The sequence below is a fragment of the Glycine max genome, chromosome 7, assembly GCF_000004515.6.
Source record: "Glycine max cultivar Williams 82 chromosome 7, Glycine_max_v4.0, whole genome shotgun sequence".
Taxonomy (NCBI): Eukaryota; Viridiplantae; Streptophyta; class Magnoliopsida; order Fabales; family Fabaceae; genus Glycine; species Glycine max.
Window position 1 is genome coordinate 17,762,477 of NC_038243.2, and position 19,267 is coordinate 17,781,743.

The following is a 19,267-nucleotide window of genomic DNA, read 5'->3' on the forward strand; positions in this document are numbered from 1 at the left end:
GTAGGCTAGCCAGACTAAGAAAATTATAATCTGTGCGGCAATCATGATCCAAGAGACCTTTAATATCAATATTTACATCTTTCATACTTGTCGTACCGTAAGTTACCCACCACTCATTATTCTTCATCTACACAAGTGATTGATTCTAAATTATCCTTAATTTTATTTGAGGTTACAATTTTGTCCCTTATTAAAGTTGCAAAATGACCACTTAAGTAATATTAATCATTTTCATTTTGGAGCATCTTTGTATAACTTTTTTATCATTTATTCAGGAAATGACATTTATCACATTATATTCACCTACATAAAAATATCAAACTTAATTAATATTTATATAAAAAAGACATAAACAAGATGAAAATTATACGAAAAGTGTGCCCAGCCCAAAATTGACAGAAAAATTACTTATGAAACTTATTTTTATTCGATTTTTATCATATTTATATCTTTTTTTATCTCAACATTAGTTGTGTTTCATAGTTATCATTGTAAGTGAATCTAATGAAATAAGTTTCACATGAGTCAATAATTTTTTTTATTGAAAATCATGTTCCAAAATTAAAAATGATCAATGTTTCAAAAAGAATAAAAATGTTGTAAAATACATTACTTAAGGTTTAGAGTTCATTTTACAACTTTTAAAGAGATTAAATTGTAACCTAAAATAAATTTAAGCATCACATGAATTTCCCAGCGCAATCATCACACCATAGTGAACACACCATGTTATCTCTCTTTCCTTTTAACTTGTTTAAACGTCTTGTGAAGCTACCAAAGCTTTTGCAAGGATAGCCATAAGTAGGCATGACAATTCTCTCCGCAATTCGGGGATCCTGCATGGACTGTCCCATTCGGGACCCTGCGGACGAGGAAAAATTCCCTGTGGGGACGGGGATAGGGATGAAAAACCACCCGCAGCTAATTTGGGGACAGGGACGGGAACTATGCTCCCCGACCCGCAGGGTCCTCGTATCCCCGCGTATATAGAATTTTACTTATATACCCTCATAACTTATAATATGTATAACATAAATATAAGGATTATTATAGTATTTTATTAGTAAAAAAAATACAAAATAAAATTATCATATATATAAGTAATATCTCACAAGTCACAAAGACACAAACATTACCTAAACCCTAAAACATCGCATCAAACATTCAGACTTCGTTCCTTGACTTTCTTCGTCACCTTTGTTCCTTCTTCACTGCTTCACCTTCGTTACTTCTTCACTTCTTCATCGTTCGTTTTCACTGTTTCACACTGTCTTCACCCTCTTCACTTCTTCATCATTCGTTTCACCGTTCCTCTTCACTGTTCATTTCAGCTGTGAACTCATAGAAGTCTTCATTGCACCTTTTCCTTCTTCGAGTCGCATGGTGCATTTCTGGGTTTCATAACTTCAAATTGTTCTTCCTCTGTTGTATGTTCTTTCTCTGTTTTATTTATTTATTTATTTCTGTTGTATTTTCAATTCTCTGTTCTATTGCTAGCTTATTGTGATGTTTTGGTTTGGTTGATTCATTGAGTTTAAAATTTATAATCTAGCAATAAGAGTCAGATTTGTGCATTTACAATTTTACATGACTCATATTTATGGTCATGTTTTAAACTTAGAATTAAACCTAGAATATTACTATTATTATTGATTTATTTTTGTATTTTTAGCCATGTTTTAAACTTAGAATTAAACCTTAAATTTATAATTGTTGAAAAATTGAAATAAAACAAAAAAATTATATTTTTTTTATAATTTTTGACATTTTTTACATAATACTCCACCAAAAATAGATTTAAAAAGATTATACAAAAAGAAAAAGAGTTTACGTATATATTCTTATGAAATAAGTATAACTCACTTAGTTAAATAAGATATCTAAATGTTGTAAATCTTTTGATATTGAATTCAATTCCTATGGATAAAAAATTTATTAAATAGATCAAGTCTATCATTTTTTAATAAAAAAATTTAAAATTATTTAATGTTTCATTAAGTTTTTTTTTCACATGATATTAATACGAAATATCCACCAATTTTTTATATGATTAATTTTTTCCCCAAAAAAATCTGATGGACTATCTTTACTAAGATGTTCCCTTCTAATCATGTTTTTATTTTGTATTTTCAAGAGTCGAATCCGAAACTTTGATTCTCACGTGTATAATGTACTTTTAAAAAAATAGTAAATATTGATCATAAAATCATATAATTACGATGTTCACAAAGGTCTCATCCTCATCTCAAATTACAGCACCTCAAGAATTAACGCTGGTAAGAATGAGTGCTAAAAGAATTGTGGTAGTAGTAACTACCACATCCTGACACATCTCTTAAAAGAGAGTTAGTATCACATTCAGACCAGCATCCTTCTACACACTGTTATGCTGAGTTTTTTTCACCTTTTCTGCTTTAAGATATCATATATCATTCATCTTATATGTAACCTTTTAGGTTTAGCTCGCTTACAATGTAACCAGCATTTGAGGGATTCAGGGTTTACACTAACAATCCAATCAACAAATAGGTAACTAAGGTAAGTAACTATCCTTTCCACTGAGAAAAATAAAATAAAGAATGGTTTTCCCCATCCAAGGAAACAACGTCAGATATCAGAAGATAACACTTCTGAAGTAGTTCTTTCACACCTATTATTTGAGGAGGCCAAACAATAGAGTTGGGATCCAACTATACAAAAAAGACAATATAGCGTTATTCCTGTAGTCGATCCAACTGTGGTGGAGTATTCTTGACAGCTCCTATTCTTTGAGGAGGCCACACAACATGGGTAACCCTTCCCCGAATTATGCCCAAAGGAATCTGCAAATATATTTACCAGGTTACACCAAATTAAAAGAAAAATTATTAGCCATCAGTCCATTACCCACATTACAGCGTAAACAAAGACCACAACAACGAATTAGTAAATATTTTCTGTCAAATGTAGCATTCCTAACAACTTAGCAAAGAGTTGATGCTGCACATGAAAATTAAAACAATAAAAACAACAAAGCCTTATCCCACAGAGTGAGGTCGGCTACAAGAATTACACAACTTCATTTGGCTCAGTTAACTACCAAAGTTTTGCACATGAAAATAATTTTTAAAAAATTGTTTAGTAATTGACTGATATATTAATAGCCTAGTGTCAAGGTTTGCCTAGATGTACCAAAAGACACAGCTACTAGGCAAGTTGAAACAAGAAGAATGTAAATTAGTAAGTTGATGTGGTAGTGTGAAACAACAGCAAACAGCATTTTGCTTGAATACAATAAGCAATGCAATCTAATGATGCTGAATTAATCAGAAAATCTTCTAGTCACTGTTGGTTTGAAATAAGACAACAAAATGGATAATAAATGTTCATTCCTTTTCTAGCAATAGAAGTCCAACTAGTCAAGTTTTGCCAGGTAATTATGAACCGTGATTTATCTTTTGCCCATTTGTGGCAGAAATCTTGAGGTTTTTCTCAGAATATAATACTAAAATATGATTGGGAGAAGTCCTCATAAACAACTTCAATTTTATATCCTGAACCAACCAGACTACTAAAATGGTAAACATGTCAAAAGTTTGCCACCCAACTCTCATTTTAAGCATCATCCCTTTACACGAAACTTGCTTTTCTTGCTTCATTTTGCATATCATAAGAGAAGCATGCCAGAAACTTGGTGATAATAGCAACTTACTGGTCCAAATGAATTTGAATCCAGGCTAGAAGCTGTGTTGTCTCCTTCAACCCAACAATGTCCTAATGGAATCTGAATCACATCATTCTTCTGATGAGTGCCAAACCATTCACCAGGTAATGCAGCTATTCTCTTTACGTGTGTCTCCTTGCGATTTTGTGGGGAGCTACAGAAGTTTCAAAATGTCAATTACAAGTTTACAACTTCCAAAAACAGCATCTTAGGTCTCAATTATAAATTCTGATAAAACACAAATTATCCTATTAGTATGGTTCAAGATCGCAAAATAAGCATCGTTGTGAGCAAGAGCCAACCAATGAATATAAGTTACATAACAAGAGTTCATTAATGTTTATAAGCCAGATAGTATATATTCACACAATGAACCATCCACTGCCAATAACTTCTACTGAGATGCAATACTAACCCAAAGACATGCTAGTTCACCAGGCTCTACAACCACCTGCTAAATTATCTTCCAGACATCATATAAAAAAGGAAGATACGGCATATAAATGAAAATTTAATTCTTAAAGTAAAGAGTACAATAAAAGGTAAATGATGGACAAAAATATTACCGAAAGACCACCACATCGCCATGTGAAAACTTGTAGCTATGAAGGCAAAATTTCTCAACCAAAACATAGTCATCTGCAGTATAATTAATTGTCAAACAACAAAATCTGAAATTGTAAAATATTTTTTCTTGTGAACCCCTTAAGCAAGAAAAATACCAAAAACACCTCCCATCAGAGAACCGGCTTTAGGATTAAATGTGGGAGACATAGATCCACCTCGAACTGGAATAACTGTCACAAAAAGATCAGTCACAGTCACAGTGACAATCCCGGCTGAGATAAACTTTTTAGTACAGTTCCATAGAAAACTGCTTGTCCCCATGTGTTTAGGTGCACTTCTATATCAAACATCAACCGTCTGCACAACAATAGGAAAAGGGCAACTGAAAGTCAAACACCTGAAAAACACACTAAAAAATTACAAACTACCAGCAAATATTGTAGCACAGTTTCAAATTCCAAAAAATATCAAGCATTAACAAGAAATTTTACACACAAAAAGCATGGAAGCAAGCCACCAATTTACTCTGAAGCCATAGAAATGGACTTGTTTGCAGGAATACTGAGGTAAATTCTGATATAATTCTCGATACTGTTATGTTCAAGGCTTGGACGTGGATGACAGCAAAAGTGAAAGGTTTTAAGTACTCCTTTATACAGTGGATAAAATGTCCAGGAGAATGCATTCAAGCACTGTGATTTATTAAGGGTTATGTGCATATGGTCATCCTGATGGTGATTTGGTTCAAATTAAATCGGTTGGGTCTATGCAGCAGATTCAGATTACGATGAAGGGGTATGTTGGCAAAATGGTTAATAATATGCTCTGTGGCAAATGGCACACGACTAAGTGATATTTTCTGCGTGGTAGCTTTGAATTGTATAGACTTTGATGAGGGGCGGGGGGTAGTTATTGGACGTATGTGGACATTCTAGGCTCTTCTGTTTTAGCTAGTTGGATCAAGCTGCGGTTACTGTGTATTTATATCTGTTCAAGCCTCAAATTTCCAGAGTACTAAAGCTTAGAGGTGCACATTTCCTTGCTTCTACACGTAACTAGTTTGTATGATTGTTAACCCCGTGAAATGTGATCTAATAATGGGCACAAATAGAGGCCTTGCAGTGTTGGAAGAACATAGAGCATGTTCATCAACTGGGCATTCTGAAAATGCCAAATTGCAAGGTTCCAATTGAAGAGGGCAGTGGTAGTGGGTGATATTTATACTTTGTACACGCGAGAAAACAAACAAGATTGAGCTAGACATTTGATCAAACACCTTGCAAGCACACATACAAAAGGGTGAGAATCAAAGTGAAAAACTTGAGATATCAAGACATGGGTACGCTTAGAATAGAAGAGGGAGATTTAATTACCGGGCAACGAAGAAGAGAGAAAGAGAGAGACTTGTTTTTATTAACGGGATGGTATTGTGAGTGTTCAGAGGTTTTCTTGATCTCCTTGAACGTTGCCGTCGTCAACTTCTTCCGCAGAATGCTGACCTAATTCCAGACCTTCAGTTAGCTTCTTCAAAACATTTTCAAGAATGGTTAATTCTAATTTTTAACCTAATTTTTTTAATTTTTAGCAAATTTTATTTTTAATAAATTAATTTGATATATTTTATTTTTAATCTTAAGAAACTTACAAATTTTACTTATAACATAATTACATTTTTTTAGTTTCAATTTTTTTTTGACAAAATAGGAATAACATTTAGTCCAAAATACAAAAAAATAAAAATAAAAAATATAATTAAACCTTTTAAGAATTGGACTTAGAAGATTTTTTTTTTCAGTTGAAGCAATTTTCCTAATTCACTAGTACTCGTTTATGTAGATATAGATCGTAGACATTTAAAAAAGAAATACAACAATGTGTAAAAGAAAGTTATTTTTTTTGGGATTTTATGCAAGATAGTTTTTTATTTATAATTATAAAAAAAATGTTTTAAAAAGTATTTAGAAATTAGAAGTTAATTTATTTCATTTTGAATTTAAATATCTTTTATTATTTTGTGTTTACTTTTTTACAAAAACAAATATGATTATTTTAAAAAGTTACGTTGAATGTAATATAAAAAGGTTGACATTATTACTATTTTTAAAATAAAATATGCTTTTTTTTATAACTATACAACATCAACAACAACAACAACGCCTTATCCCACTAGGTGGGGTCGACTACATGGATCAACTTCCGCCATAATGTTCTATCAAGTATCATACTTCTATCCAAATCATTAAGTTTGAGATCCTTCTTTATAACATCTCTTATAGTCTTTTTGGGTCTTCCTCTGCCTCGAATTGTTTGCCTTCTCTCCATCTGGTCTACTCTCCTCACTACAGAGTCTACCGGTCTTCTCTCTACATGCCAAAACCACCTAAGTCTATTTTCCACCATCTTCTCTACAATAGGCGCTACTCCAACCCTCTCTCTAATAGCTCCGTTTCTAATTTTATCCTATCGAGTCTTACCACACATCCACCGCAACATCCTCATCTCCGCTACACCTACTTTAGTCTCATGTTGGCTCTTGACCGCCCAACATTCTGTTCCGTACAAAATCGCCGGTCTTACCGCAGTCCGATAAAACTTTCCCTTTAGCTTGATCGGTACCTTTGCATCACATAACACCCCCGATGCTTTTCTCCATTTCATCCATCCTGCTTGAATGCGATGATTCACATCCCCTTCAATTTCTCCATTATCCTGTATTACAGACCCAAGATATTTAAACCGTGTGACTTGAGGGATAATATGGTCTCCTATTTTCACCTCTGAGTTAGATACCCTCCTACTTTTGTTGAACTTACATTCCATATACTCCGATTTGCTTCTGCTTAGGCGAAAGCCATGTGTTTCTAGAGCTCGTCTCCAAGTTTCCAACCTCTCATTCAACTCCTCCCTCGACTCTCCAAGGAGGACTATGTCATCTGCAAATAGCATGCATCTCGGCGCTATCTCTTGGATTTGTTCCGTGAGGACATCCAGAATTAAGGTAAAAAGGTAGGGGCTAAGGGTTGACCCTTGATGCAAACCAATTGTGATGAGAAAATCGTCTGACTCTCCACCCTGTGTCCTAACACTAGTCGATACCCTATCATACATATCTTGAATAGCTCGAATATATGCAACCCTAACCCCTTTCTTCTCTAGAGCTTTCCACAAAATCTCTCTAGACACTCTATCATACGCTTTCTCCAAGTCAATAAAAATCAAGTGCAAGTCTTGTTGGTCCATGCGATATTGCTCCATCACCCGCCGTAATAAATAAATCGCTTCCATGGTCGACCTTCCCGGCATGAAACCAAATTGATTCTCAGTAACTTGAGTCTCCTTTCTTAATCTCCGTTCGATCACTCTTTCCCATAATTTCATGGTATGACTCATGAGCTTGATTCCCCTATAATTTGCACAATTTTGTATATCCCCCTTGTTCTTATAGATTGACACTAACGTGCTTCTCCTCCATTCCTCCGGCATGCGTTTTGACCTCATAATTTCATTAAAGAGTTTGGTGAGCCACTCAAGACCTCTATCTCCAAGAGTTTTCCACACTTCAATAGGTATGTTGTCTGGCCCCACCGCCTTACCGTTACTCATTCTTTTCAACGCTTCCTTTACTTCCTGTTTCTGAATCCGACGATAATACTTATAGTTCCGGTCCTCTTCTCTTGTGTCTAGACTGCTAGAGTCGTATCCATATCCATCATTAAATAAGTTGTGGAAATACACCTTCCACCTTTCCTTGATATCTTTTTCATGCACTAAGACTTTGCCTTTTTCATCCTTAACACACTTTACGTGATCCAAATCTCTAGTCTTCCTCTCTCTACCCTTAGCAAGCCTATATATAGATCTTTCTCCGTCCCTGGTTCCTAGAGCTTGGTATAGTCCGTCAAAAGCTTGGGCTCTTGCCTCACTCACCGCCTTTTTGATTTCATTTCTAGCTATCTTATACTTATCCCAAGTTTCAGAATTTCTACACCTAGACCACTCCTTGAAACACTCCTTTTTTACTCTAACTTTGCTCTGAACACTTTCATTCCACCACCACGATTCTTTACCCCTAGGTCCAAAACCTCTAGATTCACCCAACGTCTCTTTAGCCACTTTAATAATCTCTTGGGACGTCTTGTTCCACATATCATTTGCACTTCCTTGTGATTGTCCACACCATCCCTCCCATATCTTTTGTTGGAAGATTCCTTGTTTCTCACCCTTCAAGTGCCACCATTTGATCCTTGGTGCTACCATAGGACTTCTTCTCTTTGCCCTATCTCTAATTCTTACATCCATAACCAAAATTCTATGTTGGGTAGTCAAGCTCTCTCCCGGGATAACTTTACAGTTCAAGCAATACTTCCTATCAGACTTCCTGATAAGGAAGAAATCTATCTGAGAACATGTCCCTCCACTTTTGTAAGTGATAAGATGTTCCTCTCTTTTCTTAAACCATGTATTGGCTATAGAAAGATCCAAAGCCTCCGAAAACTCCAAGATGGATTTACCCTCCCCATTCATCTCCCCTAGGCCAAAACCCCCATGCACCCCCTCAAAACCTCTATCCACGCTACCTACATGTCCATTGAGATCCCCTCCTAGGAAAACTTTCTCTCCTTGGGGTATATCCTGAAGTACCCCTTCTAGATCCTCCCAAAATTTTACCTTAAAGTGTTCTGCTAACCCAACCTGAGGTGCGTACCCACTAATAACATTAAAGGTGTCCTGTCCCACTACCAATTTTAAGGCTATGATACGATCTCCTACTCTTCTTACATCTACGGCATCCTTCTTCCACTCCTTGTCCACAATAATCCCTACCCCATTTCTTGATCTGATTTTTCCCGTATACCACAGCTTAAATCCCGAGTTGTCTAATTCTTTCGCTTTTTCACCTGTCCACTTAGTTTCTTGTAGGCACATAAAATTGATCTTCCTCCTCACCATAACATCCACTATTTCCATAGATTTTCCAGTAAGTGTGCCTATATTCCATGTACCAAAGCGAATCCTCCTGTCATGAACTAGCTTCTTTATAACTATAACCATATAAAAATAACTTTATACAAAAACTCTAAAATATAAACTACATTTTGCATATTCTCAAAATTCCTTTTTCATAATTTTCAAATAAAAGAGCCTTAGTAAGAAGGAAACACGGTAAATAAAAACTAAAATTTGACAATTTTAAAATGAGGAAATGAATTTTCAAGAAAAAATATATATAATTATAGTTTCTTGATTAAAGTTATGATGAAATGCATGTCTATAGATAATAAGTTATAAATTTTTTGAAATCTCAATATTAAGAACCCATGCTAAGAACTAGTGACATACTATCAAGAACAATTCTTGCACATAAGAACCTGTGCTAAGAACTAGCGACAAAGATTGTCTTAACCAGCAGCCTTTGCCATGTCAGAACAGAAGGGAGAACCACTACAGCAGTATCTCGGAATTCAGTTGAAGAGGACATAACCGAAGATTGGGTCAAAGATTTGTTTCTACCCGTCCTCAGAAGTCAGAAAATGATATAGCTCCTTGATTGTCTTTTGGTGTGTTAGGTTAGGCCTAGATGAATATTGTCCATAAATCAAAAACCAAGAATGCAAAGCAATAAAAGTGGTGAACACTTCAATTAATTCCAATGAAATGAGAATATAATATGGACTGTGATGAAAAGGTAACTTGTATTTACAAATGGATAAATTCCTGCAGAAACTGAGAATCATAAAAATAAAATAATTAATGTTATAAGTTTGAATGAGCTTCTACTAATTGGCAATCACTAGTGGTGATGATATATGGCATGGTGCATATAGGGTCTGGCTGTGAGAGGCAAACTTTCTATGTACATAAATAATCTTTTGAAATTCTCCTTGTTGATTGAAGCCAAGTCATTAATCTCACTGCTGCTAATGTAGATCCAAAGATCATCAGTGTTCACTCTTTTGAGACTGTCTCGACAGAAAGGACAAGACTGAGATCTTGCATGCCTAAACCAATAGAAAAAACAAGAATCCTTGTTAGAAGTGAAAAAAGGTATCATACAATAACGTATATAGTAGATTTACTTGCTGATACAGAGTTTGCCAGAAACCAATCACATTTCACATAAGAAAACAAAATTTAGTGTCATGATATTTCTGGTCCATTGAAAAAGTTTCATGAGGATGAATGCAATTATTTGACTACAGAATGCTATATGATCTGGAATAATATACCAGTGAGAAATACTGTAAGAAAATGAGCAACATTAGATTAGACAAGGCCTCCAGATTTCAAGTTTGCTTTAGACCGAACCACAAATACAACAATAATTTGCCAACTCATTGGATTGCAATATGAGTATGACCCACATCAACCATGCAGGCAAGCAGCAGATTCTTTTTCAATATTCAGTTCTATTCTAGGCCTTAGTAAATATAGGTTTGCTTCTATTCCTCAAGACCAAAACTCAAGATTTCTTTGGCATCTGTCATAATCATTACATTATGAATGTTGATAACTAGTATGCTTCATTCATTTGTTTTTAGCCTTATTACCATTTAGAGCCTTTTTGTATTGACATTAAAATATGTCAAACATGAATCTAATGTGAGACAAGGATTCATGTTCAACATGCCACGGAAAGTGTAATCTATGTAAAACAAGCACAACCCTTAATCTTTAAAATTATTCTGTACTAAAATGTTGTCTCAATTCACTCACCAGTCTTCATAGCATTTCATACACATTGAATGATTGCAGTTGGGCAATACAACCTTGCTATTTATCTCCAAGCAAATACCACACTCTAATTCCCTCTCCATGTCAATTTCAGAAAGGTTTCCTTTGCTTGTCAAATCTTTAAGCTTATACTTAGTAGCACATAGATGTTTTTGTTTCCTGTCATCAACATCGGTGATTCCTCTGTGAAGTTGCAATAAAGAGGGAAACACCACGCCTGTTATGATAGTCAGAGTGTAAAAGTAATCACATTTGGATTGTGAAGCACTTTTCCAAAAGAAGTCAGGTAAAGATAATAAAGCTTATCATATGAATGCATCATGGCATTATTTCAATATGGCTATTCACTTACCATAGAACTCCCTTAGACTGGCTTTTCTTTCATAAATGGACATGGTTGTCTTCCCATCTTCATATGCCTGTGACAAACCCAATATGTACTAGAGTTTGAGGAATATGCACTGTGAAGGTAAAAACTTTCACAATATTAACCAATTAGAAATTACTGTTGGTATGACTTTTAAGGTAATTTTGTAAAAGTCAACATGCCCAACATACATTATGGTTTCTAATTAGATGACAATATAAAACTACTTTACACAGTCATCATTGCATAGTCTATTTTGTCTATGTATTATTCACTAGCATAACAAAATAGTAACATTGGTTATGGTTACATTTTGCATTATCATATTTGATAATGGAAAGTATGCTTTAAAAGGGTATGCTTAAAGGGAAAAAATAGATATATTAATAGACCAACTGAAGAAGCTGGAAAACACCTTGTATATAAGAATTCTGATGAATCCTAAAGCTCCAGCAAGGTGACAATCAGTCCACTGAACCAGGAAAAGGAAGAATTGAGCAGCTGGGCTGTAGGACAATCTCAATTGGAAGCAGGCACCACCACTTGGATACTCAGAAGCTCTGATTCAAACCATATTTAGCACAAACAATAGGTTAAAACTTCGAAATGATTTTATTTTTCCTTTCAACTTTTTGGTTGAGAAAATTTCAATAATGAATGAAGCAGTGAAAGAAATGGGCAGTCATGTAGATAAGCATTTAAAGTGGGCACATAAAAGCTTCTTTATCTCATTTTGTTGTGCTAGTAGTAGAAGTCTACACTGCATTAAGTGTTCAAACAAAAAAAATTGAAGGTTGGATCATCTCAGAGCATTAAAATGCAAATAAAATTGGAAGCTAGGAGTGACACAGGCAAGTTCAAGCATGTCTCATTGTTTTGTAGCCCAGTAATCTGCTATGCTTTTAAAAGACCCCATTCAAAAATTGAAAATTTTATTTGCCAATATAAAGTGAAAATTTTGAATAGTATTTCAACTAGGCACAAAAAGCACCATCATTATACAAAAAAGAAATTAAAAAAGGAACAGATTTTAGTTGTGACATGATTGCGCTCCTCTTTACAAAAAGAGGAGGGGAACATTGCCACAAAATGATGTATCCCTGCCACGCTACAAGAAAACACCAAAAGAATTGAACTGCCAATTGCTCAATAACCTTCAAAATAAAAACTTTATTTTAAAAAGAGGTTCAATAAAAAAACTTAATTAATTTCCTATTTTTTCTTCTCCGCCTCAAGCGTACCATTCACTGGTCTTCAATTTACACCAGCTTAACAATAGGAGGAAATTATTATAAAAAGAAGAACAAAACCATGACATTGGAAGATGTAAGGATGAACAGAACCAAACTATAATGAAAAAGAAAATAGAGTTTACATCTAAATAGCTCCATACAAGATTGCAGCCATTATAAGTTACAACCCACAATTTAGCATCCAAAAAGACCTTAAATTTAGCATCTTTTATCCAAAAGGGCAGATACTTTGGAAAAGGGTAGCACTTAAAGTGACGTAACGATAATCCAACACAATCATAACCCAAAAGAAAAAAAGGAAAAAAAAAAAAAGAAGAAGAAAAACTTGTTTGGTTGAGAATGGAAAGAGAAAAAAAGAAGAAGGAAGAATTAGATTAATTTACAGTGTGTTGGCAAACTGGATATCAGCTTCAAGAGCTTTGAGTGAATCCTTGAAAGACTTGCGCATCTTTCCTTCTCCTTGTTCTTCTCTTCTCTTTGTCCTCCTATTCAGACCAAACCCCATTCACAAACTCTCACAAGTCACAACAACAAAAGTTACATGATAAACAAAAACCCACAAACAAATCCCGTGACACTTCTTCCCAATCCTAGTTCTATAGGAAATTAATACTATGTAAAACCCAACAACAAGTACCTCGTTTTACCCCTTCCTCGTACCAAATTAACCAGAAAAAAGTGAGCAGTTTCAGTGGAGAGAGAATGGGGAAAGTGAAAAAGGCGTTGGGCAGTTTAATTTGCTGGGTTTTCGCTTGAGCTACACGTAACTCGTTTGTTTTGTATTTGTAATTTTGTACACTATAGTATACTTTACATGACCATAAGTAGTAGATGTATCTCAGGTCATCGTCATGGTTCCGATTCTCCCTCGAGAAATATCCTCTTCCTATTATCTTTAATGTATTAATATTTGAATATATTTAAATTTGTTTATCTCTTGATTAATTATCTAACAAGTTAGACAATTATCCACCAGTTACAATTATTTATTAACTTTTATTTCTAGCGTTATCTATAAAAAAAATTATATCCATGACTCAAATCATTTGTAAAAACTACAACAACTTTTACAAACAATACACTGTAAATTAATGATAAAGATATTTGAATTTTTTATCTCTTATCTATTAATTATTTACAAAATTGCACAATTATCTATCAGATATATTTATCTATTAATTTTTATCTCTAAGTTATCATGTATGATCTATAAGTGAAATCATTTCTAAAGATTATATGAATCCCTAAAAAATAAAAGATCTAAGATTTTAAGGGTGAAGATTTTCTTAGACGAGAGGATCCAAGTAAAAATTACACCTAAGAGAATCCATTCCCCACGCCATGAATTTGTTTTTCCTCCTTTCCTCGAGATTCATTTTGCTCGCTTCCCCGTGATAAACGTTTCCACGAGAAATTCTTAATTGCTTTTTAAGCTCTCTTGCACACTTCGCTTTGTAGATGACAAATTCTCTTGATTTCTCAATACTCCATTCATAAAATTTGTAGGTACTAAGAATTTTATAACAATTTGTGTATTTTAAGAAATTCTATATTCAGTCATTTTTTATAACAATTTACATGTATTTTTATTTTTATTTAATTACCATAATTAAAGTCTTTTAAATTCCAAAATATTTTCAAAGTTTCAAATTCTTTGAATCTAATATGTATGGAACTAATTTATTTATAAGAAAATACAAAATTAATCTTCAAATCATAATTTAATAATATTTAAATTGTATCGTAAATGTTTTGTGACAATCAAATATTCTCTCCCACAAACTTGGTTTGCAATACAACTGAGTCATACTCATTATTTTTATTTTATGTTTTTCATCACAGTATTTATTTCATTACATTTTTTCTATTTCTCTTTCATAAAATTTAAATATGGAGCGTTATCACAATTATTGTATTTTACTTGTTATGATTAAAAAATAATTAAAGATTTTTTTCATCTTTATAAATGTACTTTATTTTTTAATTATAATTTTTATAAACGTTTACATATTAAAAGTAATATTTATTACTACCATTATTTAATAGAGACGTGTCATATTATTTTTGTCATAAAAATAATTATTCTCAAATAACACGTAAAGTAGCATTATTAAATATATGTAATCATTAAATTTTTGTAAGATCAATATTAGTAGTTAAAATTTAAAATATTAAAAAATAATGTTTAAAAAATTAAAATTGTGAAGATTGAAATTTAAAATATATATTTGCTCAAAATATATTGTATCAATGTAATAATAAAATTAATAAATAAATCTTATACACTTCCCAATGGATTGCATTATTATAAAATGTATTTTTAAAAATAAAAGGAAAATAATTTATGTACCAATAGTATAATTTTTTTTAGATTATCATTTAATTACTATAATTGATATATGTATAGTAAGAATATTGATTTTTACAATAATTATTATGTTGTTTTTAATTGATTAACAGTGTAATAAGTTTTATACTGAGAATACTTAAAATTATTTGCTAGTTATTAAGTAATTAAAATGATAAGATATTTACTAGTTATTTATTGTGTTCTTTAAAGTATTTTTTATAGTACAAGTGAAATGATAGGACATGTTAGCGATGCAATGCAAGAAAGATTTCTCTTGCTTCCAAAGCTTAACAATTGAATAAAAGGACTTAAAAATATCTCAAATAAGTTAACAATTTATCTGTCGCCAATCTTCGTGTTTATTTATTTATTTGTTTTTGTTTTTCAGCTCACGGTCGCTTAAGTTACATCATTCGCAAAGAAGAGTCCACTAAATAAATAATAGTAAATTTTATAACTTTTTGTCCTTTCAGTTTATTTTTAATTTCGAATTTGGTCCCCGATAATTTAATTCACAAATTTAGTCTCACAGTTTTATAAATCCTACAAAATTGGTCTTGGAAGTCCGATTTGGACGTTCACCGTTAACCTCGGATGTTGATTGCCACGTGTCAAAGTCTGAATGGTTCCCTGTAAAGGCTTCATTTTTTTAGGTAAAATTACACTTTTAATCCCCCCATTTTTACTTCAATTTCGATTTTGGTCCACCTATAATTTAATTCATACATTTGGTCCCCAAGTTTTATAAATCTCTTTACAAATTCAGCCAAATTTTCTTAATGAAAAAATTGTATTTCAAATTTCAAACAAAAATACCATTGTCAAACATAGGTCACTTAAGCAGTCGTATACACATAATACCGTATGAGGGAGCAAAAAAAAAAAAGGGTTATTATAGAACCGATTAAAACTCCATAAAACTCATTTTAATCTAAGAAAAACTGTGATATGGATAACAATAAGCTATTATCACCATTCACCAGAAAACTATAGTTTGAAATCAGAGCAACTAGCTTGCTTCATCAGAAGCGAAGGACTAAATCTCACCATGGAAGTATCAAAATCAATCTGCACCAACGCATCCTCCAATTCAAACCTTTTTGTCGTATTTACATAAAATGAAGCATTTACATATAACCACTCAGACGTTGACACGTGGCATTGACACGTGACCGTCAATGTCCGAGGTTAACAGTTAACGTCCAAATCGAACTTTCAGGACCAATTTTACAGAATTTATAAAACTGAGAGACCAAATTTGTGAATTAAATTATCGGAAGATCAAATCCAAAATTAGAAATAAATTAAGAAACAAAAAGCACAATTTTACCAGACTTAAATTAGTTTAATGTTATTTTTAATTTATTTATGGTTAGAAATTAAAAATAATAATGATTAGATCCTATTAAATAATTTGGGTTCACACTCAATTTAGTGAGAACCCCACATATAATTTACCTAATGCTAAAAAATGTCTTCAAGAAAGTATTAAAAAAAAAGGTGTTTCTAACAATACTCTTTATCCATATTCGTTGTTGTCAGTTTTCCCTTTATCCATAAGAAATTGGAGTGTTGGACAAGGTTTTGTTGGATAATTTTATTATTTACAGCGGTTGAAGAGGATGCAAAATGCCAAAATCTCTTATATATGTTCAATCATCTTTCTTAATTAAAATTTTAGTTAGTTAATTTTCACGCACGCCACGACGGAATCTAATCCTAATGTTTTCTTTTGTCAAGAACAATTATGGATTAACGAATTCCTTGGCAAAAGAAAAAGATGAATTTTGGACTATACTTGCAAGTAACGTGTGAATCAGTTGTTGAAGAAGCTACGTTTCTTAACCCTGTGGATTTTAAAATGATTGTTGATGAGCCATGGAACATTTCGAATTTTGTTTCTTGTGGTTAACAACTACTGGTAAGTGGTACCATAACATCTTTAATAAACCATTTGTGTTGGAATTTAGCATGAATGAACACATGGTAATTTCTTCTGGATAAGTTGTTCATAATTCTAGACGTCCTTGTTGCTAATCAAAAGCAGGGGTTACCAAAGGAAAATCTGGGAATGATTTATTTTTCTCTTACCAGACTCAATTTTGGTTGAGTCATTTATATGAATTCATTCTTAATTAAGTTTTGAAATATATGGAACGAAACTGGATTAATCCGATATTACGATATAGTAAATCATATATAAAAAAATGTAAACTTACATTAATATAATGATACATATTTTAATATTATTATAAAAATAATATCATGTTATATAAAAAATTATTATCAGTACAAGATTGTTAAAAAAGTTTGCACTTTTTAAAAGAATGGAGGATACTGAATTGAGTTGGAACGACTTAAAGCATCACCTGAACACATTCTAAAAATATATCAAATCTAATTTCAAATCTCGAACCCATTCAAATTAACTTTGGCCTAGTTGAGTTAGTGAACGGATAGGATCTTGCTCAGTCTTAGTCTAAACTAAAGTGACCATTGATTGAAAGAAGTCATCATTTAAACAATTTTTATTTGAGGACGAGGACATGCCAACCCCCCATTAATCAATCAGGGATGGGAAAAAGGGGAAATAAAATAAAATAAAAAAGGTACATAAGGTGGTATGTCAAGAATAGCAAAGGCTAATTCTTTCTTGCACTAAACTGCTAGAAGCCTAGAACATATTAATTTGGTGTGACTGGAAAAGATCGAAAAAAACTGACATTTCTTTGCCAAGATGTTTTCTTGCATATTAACACCTGTACATTTCTTTTACACGTGTATACATGACACGGCAAACATGAATTGAATGACCTGCTAGAAACATTATCTAAGTTCAATTTTTTAATTTGAACTAGTATTGTTTAATTATCTTTACATGTGTATCAAAATAGTTTATAGATATGGTAATAGATCAGTATATATATAGTTCATGACTAAGAAATATATGATACACGTGTTGTCATATCTGGTTAGGATGTGTGGCTATCATGCAATTGAAGATTTAGCAAAATCAACTAATACAGAAAGGTCTCTTATATATTGCCACCAATAATAATAATAATGTAAAGCACAACATCAACTAAAAAAGTGAGGGAAATCAACAAACGAAAATGTTAAAAAAAAGTGGAAAACAAAAAAAAAATAGATACTGACACATGTCCAACTAAACTTACTGTGTTAGTATAATAATCATCATTTAATATAATAAATAGAATATATTCCCTGCAACCAATGTACCACTTGTGCTAACAATAGCATCATTTTCCTTCTTTCTCTTCCACACTACTACTATCTATTAGTATATTTCTCTTCCATTCTTTCTGTTTTTGGTCGCTTTCATACCCTATTGGCTATTGCTCTACAACTTTTAGTGTGCTTACGCCACTCTTCTCTCACAGTGAATTGACGTTAAACATGTCTCAATCTTATGACAAACACACGCTTTGTTGCTTACTTCCATAGAATAAAAGGTGATAACTGAAAATTCAATATCTACGAGTTAGTTTTTGGCAAGCCTGGAATTAAGTAGCAGCAACCCAAGAAACTATTTCTTCATCTAAATGTATTGTCTAATCGGAGAAGCTACTTTGTCCATTTAATTATTCCAAAGCCAATGGTAATACTTGGACTGTTATTACTAAAATATCATCGATGCATGATATGATATCCTATTGCATGCAAAATTGAACACCACCTAATTAAATATTTAAATGAGTTTAACGGTGATAATCTGATAGTGTAAAATAAATTTATATTGATATTTAATTATAAATTATAGTTTGCATGATTTTTAAAATAATTTTGTAAAAATTACTTAACTTATAATAAATAATAATTTATGATTAAATAATAATATAAAATAGTTTTATGCTGTTAATACATAACTATTTTTCTCTATTTAAATTGCATTACACTACAATTAAGCTTTGTAAGTGGATGAGTGCATCTATCATCATATTCTGATGAAAGAGCTAAGCATTGAAGTGTAAGCTAGTTATTTGGGAATCTTTCCGCATAAGGGCACTGATCCAGGAATCTTTCCGCATAAGGGCACTGATCCATGGGAGAAGATGTATTTTATACTTCATCATATCAATTTTATGTAATGCTAGTAAAGGACCACAAGCCAGGAAAGTTGTCAACTACAAGGATTAGGGTTTAAAAGGAAGGAATCAATTAATATGAAGAGCAATAGTTATAATAATTTCAACTACTGAAAACATAGAAACTATAGTTCTTTACCTCTAAAGTACGACAGCTCCAACAAGCACCTACATAATTAAAGGCATCAC

General features: G+C 32.5%; 2 protein-coding genes across 6 annotated transcripts; both read right to left on the reverse strand.

The window, feature by feature from the left end:
- Window positions 1–2,534: 2,534 nt before the first annotated feature.
- Window positions 2,535–5,814, reverse strand: LOC100499932 (uncharacterized). 4 transcript variants are annotated; one of them, XM_041016830.1, is made up of 5 exons: window positions 5,644–5,814; window positions 4,435–4,667; window positions 4,270–4,342; window positions 3,692–3,857; window positions 2,535–2,822 (listed from the first exon to the last, which is right to left on the reverse strand). In XM_041016830.1, the coding sequence occupies exons 2-5, from the start codon at window positions 4,589–4,591 to the stop codon at window positions 2,715–2,717; spliced, it is 504 nt and encodes a 167-aa protein (XP_040872764.1). In that variant the 5' UTR covers window positions 4,592–4,667; window positions 5,644–5,814; the 3' UTR covers window positions 2,535–2,714. The 4 variants fall into 4 exon arrangements, with proteins under 4 accessions (XP_040872764.1, XP_025984839.1, XP_014632804.1 ...); XM_026129054.2 differs by having other exon boundaries at window positions 4,435–4,627; window positions 5,644–5,813; XM_014777318.3 differs by having other exon boundaries at window positions 4,426–4,667; window positions 5,644–5,812.
- A 4,168-nt stretch (window positions 5,815–9,982) lies between these two features.
- LOC100818286 (E3 ubiquitin-protein ligase AIRP2) lies at window positions 9,983–13,426 on the reverse strand. 2 transcript variants are annotated; one of them, XM_006583586.4, is made up of 6 exons: window positions 13,260–13,426; window positions 13,006–13,107; window positions 11,785–11,929; window positions 11,355–11,421; window positions 10,985–11,219; window positions 9,983–10,269 (listed from the first exon to the last, which is right to left on the reverse strand). In XM_006583586.4, the coding sequence occupies exons 2-6, from the start codon at window positions 13,068–13,070 to the stop codon at window positions 10,062–10,064; spliced, it is 720 nt and encodes a 239-aa protein (XP_006583649.1). In that variant the 5' UTR covers window positions 13,071–13,107; window positions 13,260–13,426; the 3' UTR covers window positions 9,983–10,061. The 2 variants fall into 2 exon arrangements, with proteins under 2 accessions (XP_006583649.1, XP_003530279.1); XM_003530231.5 differs by having other exon boundaries at window positions 13,006–13,426.
- Window positions 13,427–19,267: the final 5,841 nt, after the last annotated feature.

Excerpts from the sequence above, each read along its gene's own strand:
- LOC100818286 (XM_003530231.5), bottom strand. The coding sequence starts at position 13,127 with ATGGGGTTTGGTCTGAATAGGAGGACAAAGAGAAGAGAAGAACAAGGA. Across the intron at positions 11,930-13,005 it reads ATCCAGTTTGCCAACACACT|AGCTTCTGAGTATCCAAGTG; the intron begins GTAAATTAATCT and ends GGTTTGAATCAG. Across the intron at positions 11,422-11,784 it reads TCAGAATTCTTATATACAAG|GCATATGAAGATGGGAAGAC; the intron begins GTGTTTTCCAGC and ends GGTTTGTCACAG.
- LOC100499932 (XM_014777318.3), bottom strand. The coding sequence starts at position 4,591 with ATGGGGACAAGCAGTTTTCTATGGAACTGTACTAAAAAGTTTATCTCA. Across the intron at positions 4,343-4,425 it reads TCTGATGGGAGGTGTTTTTG|ATGACTATGTTTTGGTTGAG; the intron begins GTATTTTTCTTG and ends ATTATACTGCAG. Across the intron at positions 2,823-3,691 it reads ATTCAAATTCATTTGGACCA|ATTCCTTTGGGCATAATTCG; the intron begins GTAAGTTGCTAT and ends ATATATTTGCAG.